Genomic DNA, 12,139 nt, shown 5'->3' with positions numbered 1-12,139 from the left:
TTCACCCAGTTGTCCATGTATCATTACTCAAGCAGGCTCATGGTTCCACTACTCCTTCATCACACGAAGGCCCTTATGAATTTGAAGACTGGGACCAAATTGATACACTTCCAGACTCAATCCTACAAACAAGAACTAACCACAAGGGAAACAAAGAAGTACTCATCAAATGGGAAAATAAACCAATGGAAGATGCAACATGGGAAAGCTATACGCAAATCCAGAAACAGTTTCCATTTTTCACCAACATTGAGGACAATGTTGTTTCTCAGGACGGGGGTGATGTTATGAGCCCAATGATTCAGCCCACTGCAGATGACCCAATAAGCTATCAACGACCTAGAAGGATCACCAAGAGGCCAGCACGTTTTGAAGATTGAAGAAGTCCACCACTTTCCTTATTTCATGCATGCATTTAGGAATAGTCTACATCCCATGTTCCCATTAGCTGCCATGTTTCCGTTAAATTCTCTTGCATTTACTTGTCCTTGTTATTTAAGCTAGGAATTCATGAATAAAACGGTATCAGAAAATTGTTCCAACTTGTTTGTTTCCTGCTGTTCCTGGAGCTTGACCCCCTCTAAGGGTTAACCTAACACGATGCATCAAAGCAAGAATTATCTGGTAAGCAGCAAGAAACTTCGTTGTGGTCATTGTTCTTTGATATATGGAGTTCACCTTCTTTTACTTTAAGAATATTATAACTTCTTTTCAGAAACATATGATATTCTTACTTTATGATTTGGAAATGTTAGCTTTTCTATGATAAATTATGTAAATCACACTTGCAGTTCCATAGATTACGGAATATAACCCCATTTAGGATTCACTAAGAGAGATTTATCTGTATGATGATTGTACTTAATAAACACAATGGCATAAAATTCTTATCTCGTTGACATTAAAAACCAATGACCCTAACCACCATCACCCATTTCAGTTGCAAAATAGCCCTTAACCCATAAATGCTCAATTTGACAACATCCCCTATTGTGGTGGAGGCTGAGAACATCAACCTTTGGAGTGGTTTTAAAGTTGTTAATTTGGGTGATTTGCAGACTAATTCGAACTTCACTTTCATAACCGGCAGACAGAAGGTAGTACTAACATTATTAACGTTGAAGTAAGATTTAATTAAACTTAAATAGATATGAAAGAAATGTGAACGCTTTCTTTAAATGACGAAATAAATGGCATCTTTGATTCGAATTCAAGACTTACTAATGCCTGACATAAACTTAAATTAATTAGTTTTGAAAACTTAGTGAATAGCTATTGCACTTAATTTTGATAACTTAAAATGAAAACGAGTTGCATTGTTATGAAAAAAGAGATTACTTATATAATTGTATTTATAAATTCCCACAAACTAACTTATGTATAATGTTTATATTCTTGACTTATTTGCGATAATGTTCACAATAAATTTAGACCCAGCAAATACTGAAATACCTTTTTCTACAGAAATTTTACTTACCGATATTTTGAACGTACTATGAAGATATAAAAACAGAAATGTTGATAATTGAATACCGAGAGTATCTCAAGGACTATAATTATGCTAACTAAATAAAAATATTAATTATCCCATTCTTGTTAACAATATAAATACCAAAAGAATGCCGAGCAAATTCAAAGTACAATGGCGTTCAACCTTCAAAACCCATTTTCCGTTTTCATTTTTGTGTGTTCAATTGCTTCTCTTTTTGCAAGCAATTCTTTGTGTTCAAGCGATAACCTCTTTGCAAATGGAGACGGGTTTTCACCTGCTCTAGGAACATGGTATGGAGATCCAAGAGGCGCTGGAAGTGGTAACAAAATCTCAATATTATTTGTTTCATTTTCGGGAAAAAATCTCATTACTTGTGAAGAATATTAGTATTCATTTTATCAAATATATCTACAGGAGGAGCTTGTGGATGGGCTAATGATGTACAGTCACCACCATACTCAGCCATGATAGCAGCAGGAAATTCTAGGATTTATTTACAAGGAAAAGGATGTGGGGATTGTTATCAGGTAAAGAAGTTAATCCCAAAGTGATTTTCTTGATTATGATTACAAATATTTTTTTTAACTTGATTATTGTGGTTAATTCTTCTCAGATTAAATGCAGTCGAGAGCCATACTGCTCTGCGAACCCTATTACTGTAACAATAACTGACGAGTGCCCAGGTGCATGTAACAATGTTCCGTTCCATTTTGATATAAGCGGGACTGCTTTTGGTGCAATGGCGAATCCAGGACAAGCTGATAACCTCCGTAATCTCGGCCAGGTTGATATTCAATATCGAAGGTACGTGCATGATTTTATTAAACGAGTGATTGAGTTTATATAACAAAGATCGTTATCTAATAAGACAGTCTACGTACATGTGTAGGGTGCCATGCTACTATGGTAGAACAAAGATCGCTTTCAAGATTGATGCAAAGACAAACCCTAACTGGTTCGCAACTGCAATTGAGTTTGAAGATGGTGATGGTGGACTTAGGTCAGTGGAGATAGCTCCGGCTGGTAGTCAACAGTTTGTTCCAATGAAGAATATTTGGGGTGCGGTTTGGGAAGCCGAAGTCAGCCCATCTTTCCATGGCCCATACTCGTTCAGGCTCAGGTCTCCAACCGGCAAGGTAGTGGTTGCTTCTAATGCTGTTCCGAATGGCTTTGTACCTGGTCAAACTTATTTCTCAGACGTCAACTTTTAGCTGCTAGCAAAGTTTATCGATAGATTAATTGGATCAAAACTGAAGTAACATTTTCAGCTTAGTTTGACTATAATGTATGCCATCTAGAAATTAGAAGGTTGATCCTTAAGATGGTTATGTGTAAGACCCTACCTTTCAATTATATCATTTTAAAATACTGTTTATGTTTACAAAGCATAATGTTTTTTATGTTATTTTTGTCGTTAGATAAGTATAAGATTCAAGGGGTTTAATTACGACTTTTACAATACACAAAAATACTAGCTAGTATGATGCTTTCCACTTTTAAGTTCCCAAAAATAAGTCTTTTTCTTTCCCAAAATTCCATGTAAGTGATCCAAATCACTTCTATTTATCTCCAACATCTAGAATCTCAGTACATGTCATATTAAAACAGAAATATATACTACAATTTCCATATATCAATAGTATAAAATCATCTCATGTCGTAACATATGCAATGTAATGCATGATTCAAACATATAAAAGTTTTGGGAGACCACACATGAGACCCCGTTGTCGTCGGAATTGTTGGCTCCTCTACCATTTTGGATGACTTATCAATCCCTTATAGCATTGGTCTTCCCGAAGTCACAACTTCAAGTCATACTTGGCATGGCAATGCAACCATCCCTTATTGACATGGTTGTATATATGGGCGGAGACAATAGGGGGTTGTCGGATGTTTTTGTTAGGTTTTCTAGGTTACAAAATTCATGCGGTGGAAAATAACTTAACCCTTAAGTTCATATGCAATCTAATTAGATCTATGATTTACTATTAAAAGCTACAAACCATGAACATCAAAGAACCCTAATATGGAAACCCAAGAAATTTCGAAAATAATAAAAGGTTAGGGTTTACATACCTTTTAGTTATTCTTTATAAATAACTAATCAAATCATTCTTTAAAAAACTCTTGGAAGCAATCACCAGAAATCCCGTGTCTTTGATGTTTCACACCCAAACCCTAACAACTAAGGAAACTTGAAGAGATAGGAAAGGGATATGATTTTCGACTATTCTCTTGGTAGAAGTGATGGCCGAAATGTGATGCCAAGAGACCCTATTTATAGCTAATACAAGAAGCTTTGGAAACCTTAATTGGAATATAATATTATTATTTTAAATTTGGTAATTATCCAACTCTTTAATTATCTTTAAGAGATATTTTAGAAACCCTAGAAATTCTCTCCAAAACCGTCCACCACCTTGGGGAAGGTTCTGGAACCCATTTGTTCAACTATTGAACAATTACAGCTTTAATCCTTGCATTTTTAATTAGTCTAATTAATCTCAAAATTAATTGAAATTAATTTCTGATTAATTTTTAATTAAATAATAATACTATTTCTAATTAATATATTATTCTCTTAATATATCAATAAATCATTTATTGTCATTTATTAATGTAATGACCCAATTTTCAAAAGAAATTTTTCATTTTTAAATAATCAAAACATTTCCAATAAACCACAAAATCTCAAGAACAATTGGTTTCAAATTCATAACATTAACAATTTTATTTCAAATATCATAGTGCCCCATAAAAATGCCTGAGAGAGTGCATGTCGCGCCATCAAGCCTTGCCCTTGCCCTTAGGCTCAGAAGTACCTGAAACAAACCAACAAACTGTAAGCTACTGCTTAGTGAGTTCCCCAGAGCATACCCTACACAATCCACATAATCACATAATTCATATTAGCTATAAAAGCTACATAAACCATATAAGTCATGCATACAAACATATAAGGATGTCGTGGGCTCCCCAATGGTCTTACTCCAGGATGCCATGGGCTCCCCACATGGTCTTACACCTAAGTGTCATGGGCTCCCCATGGTCTTTAATAGGAAAGCCATGGGCTCCCCACATGGTTTTACATCCAGGTGTCATGGGCTCCCCCCATGGTCTTTAATAGGAAAGCCATGGGCTCCCCACATGGTCTTACATCCAGGTGTCATGGGCTCTCCCATGGTCTTCCATACAAGTATACCACATATACAACTAGCATACCTCCTAGCACATAACCAACTAACATGCCACATAACACTACATCAACTAGTATACCACATATCATAAAATGGGTCGCCTTGGTGCCTTCGACCCATTGGTATGGTGAGGCGACTCACCTCTATCTGCTGAATCCGAAAGCTGCTCTCCTAACAGTCTGTGAACACCCGTGCTGAACAATAATACCATAACCCTAGGTTAGGGCTAAACATAATCCAATGGAAGAACCCAAACCCCAAGTCCTTTCACAATGGCCTAAAAAGTCTTCCTTTGCTAATGGGCCCAAATTCCATGTCCAAAATCATTAATGGGCCTCATGGCCCAATAAAGCCCAACCATAGTAACCATGACCCAAAACAGATAAGCTGGCCCACTAACTCAAAACGTGACCTGGCCCAATGATTGATTAAGGCCCAAAGGATTTACAAGCCCAAAACAAGTTCAAGCCCATCTGAGGTGTGTACGCCTTGCGTACCACCCTTGTACGCGCAATGTACTGAGTCCCTAAGCTATACGCGCTGCATACGCTAATCTACGCCCAGCGTACAAACAGATTAAGCACATCTTCCATTAAGTGCTTAATACTCGATGTTCTAACGTCTAATCTTTAGATCCGAGTCCATTAAGACGTCCTAAGGCATAAAGTTGGCAACTTTATGCCTTTGCATGTTCCATATGTTCCCAACAACCCATTAAGATCTTTCCAAGAGTCTTAATCCATGTATGAGGTCAAAACACCCATCAAGACACCATTTTTATGGCATGAATGAGTCAAAGGACCTTAGATCTACTCTTCTTAAGCTCTGGAGTTGCTCCAACTCTCTAGAGATGATCCATGATCACAGAAAGGGAAAATATAGAAACCCTAACTAGATCTAATGAATAAGATAGCAAGATCAAGACTTTATACCTCCAGAAGCTCTTCAAGGTGAACTAGATGCAGATTTTTGAAGCCCAATGCCACTCCAAGCTTGCTTAGAAATTCATTCTTCTTGAATGAACTCTAAAATGGCCACAAATACACTCCTTAAGCTCAAAAACACTCTCACAAGGGATCTCTGGTGTAAAAGGGTGAAATGAGGTTGTGGAGGCTGATTAGGGTTTGGTCCAAGAGGCTTAAGGGTGTTTAAATAGGTGCCAAGTCCGAGAATTAGGGTTTTGGCCCTCTGTCGCGTACGCCCCACATACCTATATGTACGCCCATCGTACGCGGCCACCCTCCGCGTTCATGCATCCTTAGTACGCTAAGCGTACTCCTGGAGTACGCCCCACATACTAAGGGACCTTTTATGCCATCTTTTCCATTTCAAGGGTCTAAAGAGTAATACCTGATTTGGAGTATTACAACTCTCCCCCACTTGGACTAGAGTTCATCCACGAAGTCCGTAGATGCAAATAGATCGGGGAAATGCTCCCGCATCTCATCCTTCGGCTCCTATGTCCATTCGGAGCCTCTTCGGTGCTGCCATTGCACCTTCACCATCTTCACCTCCTTGTTACGAAGAACCTTAGTCTTTCTATCCAAAATCGCAATGGGTCTCTCAATGTAGTTCAGGATCTCATCAACCTAAATCTCGTCCAATGAAATAACTGCGGCCTCGTCAGTGACACACTTCCGAAGCTGAGACACATGGAAGGTGTTGTGAATCTAGCTAAGCTTGTCTGGTAGATCCAAACGGTAAGCCACCTTGCCCACCCGGGCAGAAACCCTGAATGGACCAATGTATCGGGGCCCTAACTTGTCCCTCTTCCGAAACCTGATGACTCCCTTCCATGGCGACACCTTCAGTAAAATAAAGTCCCCCACCTGAAACTCAAGATCCGATCGGCGCCGGTCATCATAGCTTCTCTGATGACTATGTGCGACTCGCAGTCGGTCGCGCACCTGCTGAATCAACTCGGTAGTCCTGAGCACCACCTCGGTGCTCCCCATGACTCGGTGTCCAACCTCTCCCCAACAAACAGGGGTCCTACACCTTTGACCATACAACATCTCGAACGGGGGTCAGTCGATACTAGCATGATAACTATTGTTGTATGAAAACTCTGCTAGTGGGAGGTATGTATCCCAACTCCCTCCGAAGTCCAATACACATGCTGAAAGCATATCCTCCAGTGTCTGGATCGTCCTCTCACTCTGGCCATCTGTCTGGGGGTGGTAAGTCATGCTGAAATGTAATTGAGTGCCCAATTCCTCGTGGAACTTCCTCCAGAATCTAGATGTAAATCGGATATCCCGGTCAGAGACCACCGACACTGGCACCCCATTCCTAACCACCACCTCTCGCATATAAAGATCCGCTAATTTCTCAGCGGATATGCTCTCGGTGATCGGAATAAAGTGGGAACTCTTCGTCAACCTATCCACAATAACCTATATGGCATCCACACCCCTCGCTGTCCTCAGTAACTTCGTGATGAAGTCCATGGTGATATCTTCTCATTTCCACATAGGAATGGGTAACGGTTGAACCTTTCCGTGAGACCTCTGATGTTCGGCCTTGACCTTCCTGCAGGTCAAGCACCGCTCCACGAACCAATCAATCTCCCGTTTCATGCAGGGCCACCAGTAAGTCAACCTCAGATCCCTATACATCTTTGTGGCCCCTGGGTGAATAGAGAACTTGGATCTGTATGCCTCCTCCAGGATCTTCTGTCTCACACCCCCGGTTACCAGTACCTACACCCGGCCACACTGTGTCAGAAGACCTCGGCTATCCCGAACAAACAAGGGAAACTGGCCCCGAATCCGCTCTATCTTCCAGTTCTCTTTCTTCAATCCCTCCACTTGAGCCTTCTTGATCATATCTAGCAGTGGAAAGACCACCGTCATCCTCAAACAAACGTTCCTGATCAGAGAACCCGCCGTATTGCGGCTCAAGGAATCGGCCGCCACATTGGCCTTCCCTGGATGATAAAAGATCTCGCAATCATAATATTTAAGTACATCCAACCACCTCCTCTTTCACATGTTTAGGTTCTGCTGATCCATCAAATACTTCAAACTTTTTTGGTCAGTGAAGATGGTGCACCGAACTCCATGCAAATTGTGCCTCCAAATCTTGAGGGCAAACACCACTGCCCCTAATTCCAGGTCGTGAGTGAGGTAGTTTGCCTCGTGAGGCTTCAACTGCCTCGAGGCGTACGCAATCACATGCCCTCTCTACATCAGTATTGTGCCTAACCCCGAGATCGATGCATCACAGTACACTACCAAATCATCCAGCCCCTCAGTAAGTACGAGAATCGGAGCCTCACATAACCTCTGTCTCAGGGTCTCGAAAGCCGACTACTGATCCGGGCCCCATCGAAATGTCACATTCTTCTTGGTCAGGCAGGTCAAAGGTGTTGGGTTTTGAGCATTCTAACACTCCTATGGTGTACATGCAACCCTATAAACCTTGGATCTATGTTTTCTCTATTATACATGCAAATATTAACTATTCCAAGATTTCATCCTAACTAGCATATTATGAAGCACCTATACTACAAAGTTCTAGTTATATGACATACATTTTGATGTAGCTTGATGTCTTCAAGCTTTAAGAGCTTAGCCCCAATAGTGTGGAAGCCTCAAATGGAATCACAAATCACCAAAACACCTTGGAAGAACTTGAGAGAATATGTATGCACACTAAAATCGGCCCACTCTTATTTTCACACACTTGTGCCAATTTTGTGAGCCAAGGACCCCTTTATATATTATGGAGGATTAGGGTTACATCCATGTAAACCCTAATACCCATGACCTTTCATTTACATAGGATCCATGGGTTAAAAGCTCCATGGACCATCCATGAAAGCTTAGCCCAACCTAAATGAACTTGGCCCATTCCATATATATAAGAGTCCATATTTAATTAGTTCTTTCTGATCACTTAATTAATTCTAAATTAATTCTTGATCAATACTAATTAAATAATATGATTCCATATTAATATATTAGAACTTATAATATATTAATATAAATCATAAATATACTATTCTCAAAAGACTATCCATATAAATTGTGCCGGTGAAGTGCAACCCAAATGGACCATGCCGGGTCGGGTCAAGTACATACCAAATATAGTTATGGACTTAGACATTAATCCAACAGTCTCCCACTTGGATAAGTCTAAAACTATTATTGAGTATGACTTCAAAACCTAACTGGCAATCGTAGCTCTTAAAGCCGCTGTCGAACTCTGACCTTGTCAATGACTTGTCCATTAGATAAGGGATCATATATTCCTCCATTCTAGATATCATATGGACTGAGACATGGATTATAATCATTCTCTCTGTCCATTTGTTGTTTCCCGATTTTCGATTTATGATGACTGACTGATTGAACAAATCAAATCAGTCCTGGCTTGGCCAAGCACTCACATGTGTCATCGCTAAATCATCGAGGGGCCCACAGATATCTCTTTTATCCCGAAGGTAAAAGGAATGGATAAACTTCGACTCATATGGCTTGTTCTACTACTTGTTGAATCATACACAAAGGCACGTTTTATAACATCGAGTTACCAAATGCGTTTTCGTGCAATCAATGTATAACCAACTCATAGTAACAACTCATATCTCTAGGTTTGAAGAATATAAGATATTATCGTCTCATGATCACTCGTGATAAAATCCATGAAGTGATTCAAATGAGCGTGGGTTGAATCCAATACTCATAACTTATGAGCACTCATGAGTGTTGTAGCACCACTTTGTCCACCAACTTGGACCTCTACAAACCATCCCATGACAGTCTTGATTCATATCTACTTCCAACATATGACCGACTGTGGATGGTTTGAATAACTTAATCATTCAGGAAGAGCGACTTAGTTATTCTGGAAGTCAAAACATGCAAAGTGAAACACAAGAATAAATGAATCAAATATGGTATCAAACCCTATGAATATAAATAAACACTTTTATTTATCACCATACTGATTACTCGTTATTCATTGTTTCGGTTTTATCAACTTTATACTTGAATTAAAAACACTAGTTGTCCCATGCTCCAAGCATGTACACTATGTTTTTCTTAAACAATAGCTTTGCCATACACCAAGTATGCACTCTATGTTTGTCTATGATCCTTACTTTGTGAAATAAACCAATTGAACATAATTTCAATGATTCTAATTTCATACTCCCAAATCCTTATCGAAAAATGTGAGAATTTCAAATTCTTATCATTTATCGAAATCTGTTTAGATTTTAAACTTATATGCACTGACCCTCCTGTAATGAATATGTACAAAGTCACAAAGACTTGTCAACAGTCATTATAAGGTATTCCAATGGAGATCAACTCCATGGAAACTAAGTCTCATATTCAAAGTACATTGCTTTGGACATGCTTCTTGCATTAAGTTTTCTAATATTACACAGATAACTTCCACCTATGGAGACAACTCCATATTCTCATTTTGACTATCACTTCTGAATAAGAGATGCCTCTTTTCAGAATATGTCAATATGGTCCTTCCAAAATTATCACTATACTTCCAACTGTCCCTGAACAACCAATCTTTGGTAAACCTCAGATTGTCCTCGACAATTGCTTAATCATTTTAGTCATATCCAATTCTAGACCTTTTCCCTTCTTAATGCCACTGGACATTTGGAAAAATTTAGAAATGACAAATATTATAGCACATGTAATCGATCCTGTACCCAAAGAAAATGGTACACGATTCATAAAGACATGATTCTAGACCAGTCTTTTGCTACAATATTTTTATTTGCCATGTTTTTCAAAATTTGACTATGAAGAGGGATGCCGTAATCATAATCGAATTTTGAGAACGCAATATATAGAATTTCCTTAAGTTGAACCAATCCAACATGAAATTCATATATATATTCTTGACTAAAGATGATTAAGGTCTCAATCTAAGCCTTTAGAACTGAAATGAAGTATATCCTCTCCCTTAATTATAGCAAAACAACTTTTTCAATCCCTTAATTATAGCAAAACAACTTTTTCTTATCCATGTGAATCATCAAAACCATAGTCACAAGACAAGGATAATGACAAATCCAAACTCATATGGACTGAACTTATGCAATCTTAACTTCTTGCCACCTGGCAGTACAGGGCCTGCCATTGCTTCCAAGTTGTTATGCAACCAACTGAGAACTTTCAGAACTCCTATGCAAAGCCAACTTTAACTGGAATGGGCACAGAATATGTCAACACGATAGGTTATAAACCTCAAGTCGTGTGCTAGTGAAGAACCTCAGGTTTTATTCTTGATTAGTTCTTGAAATTCTTTTTAGGATATTTAAGACTCCCACTGTCCTCTTGACATATAAGACTATCTTGCCAAATATTCAAGAGATAGTGCGGATTCTTTATCAAGACAAACACTTCACACAATTGGCCTTAGTTGGTCTTTGTTTTATCCAAAACATCACAACTTACCAATTTCAAATGTACAAGAGTAGGACACTTTTACTCTTACATTTGACAAGTGTTTTAAACCTTTCTTTAAGATATGTCACTCAAGTTACAATCTTGGAGTATGACTCTAAGAATTGTTTTGGAACGAAGTATGACTCATCTTCCTGATCTAACCATTTCAACAATTCATGACTCCTCTTATTAGTCATAAGAATGCACTAAGATGACCTTTAGAGGACTAATTGTGACTCCTCTTCTTAGTCATAAGAATGCACTAAGATGACCTTTGGAGTATGACTCTAAGAATTGTTTTGGAACAAAGGCACGTTTTATAACATCGAGTTACCAATGTGTTTTCGTACAATCAATGTATAACCAACTCATAGGCAACAAGTCATATCTCTAGGTTTGAAGACTTATATGATATTACCGTCTCGCGATCACTCAAGATAAATTCCATGAAGTGATACCAGCGAGCGTGGGTTGAATCCAATACTCAGAACTTATGAGCATTCATGAGTGTTGTAGCAACACTTTGCTATGCCCAGTACCTTGGACATCTACAAGCCAACTCATGACAGTCTTGATTCATATCTACTTCCTATATATGACCGACTGTGGAGAATTTGAATAATATGAAATAACATAACATAATTATTCGGGAAGTCAAAACCTGCAAAATGAAACGATAGTAAACGATTGACAAAAGATAGCAACACTTTACTCATAAATAAACAACCACTTTTATTCATCATCAAATGTCAATTACACTTTACACATTCCAAAGTTATCTAACTACTAAAACTAATATCATCTTTCAGCCCTATGCGCCTCGCATGCTGGAGATGCTTAGCCCTGCCCAGTCCCTTCGTGAGGGGATCTACCGGGTTCTCATCCGATGATACCCTCTTTTCTACGAGGACTCCTTCTTCTATTCGATGTCTGATGAAATCGTATTTTCTGTCGATGTGTCTGGATCTCCCGTGATCCCTTGGTTCCTTGGCTAAGGCAACTACACTTTCACTATCACAGAA

At 38.8% G+C, this 12,139-nt stretch overlaps 1 protein-coding gene across 1 annotated transcript; it reads left to right on the top strand.

Moving 5' to 3' along the window:
• The first annotated feature begins 1,642 nt into the window (after nt 1-1,642).
• LOC145139875 (expansin-B15-like) lies at nt 1,643-2,703 on the top strand. Its single transcript, XM_079073551.1, has 4 exons — nt 1,643-1,811; nt 1,907-2,019; nt 2,106-2,296; nt 2,382-2,703. Exons 1-4 carry the CDS (start codon nt 1,643-1,645, stop codon nt 2,701-2,703), a joined length of 795 nt encoding a protein of 264 aa, XP_078929677.1.
• The last annotated feature ends 9,436 nt before the right edge of the window (nt 2,704-12,139 follow it).

Source organism: Lactuca virosa, chromosome 9 (genome assembly GCF_052849685.1).
Source record: "Lactuca virosa cultivar CGN04683 chromosome 9, Lactuca_virosa_CGN04683_v6, whole genome shotgun sequence".
NCBI classification, from domain to species: Eukaryota; Viridiplantae; Streptophyta; class Magnoliopsida; order Asterales; family Asteraceae; genus Lactuca; species Lactuca virosa.
The sequence above is the reverse complement of the archived record's forward strand: the minus strand, read 5'-3'. Positions and strand labels throughout refer to the sequence as shown.

Coding starts and splice junctions, on each gene's coding strand:
- LOC145139875 (XM_079073551.1), top strand. CDS start 1,643: ATGGCGTTCAACCTTCAAAACCCATTTTCCGTTTTCATTTTTGTGTGT. Junction 1,812..1,906: donor TCCAAGAGGCGCTGGAAGTG/GTAACAAAATCT, acceptor ATATATCTACAG/GAGGAGCTTGTGGATGGGCT. Junction 2,297..2,381: donor GTTGATATTCAATATCGAAG/GTACGTGCATGA, acceptor GTACATGTGTAG/GGTGCCATGCTACTATGGTA.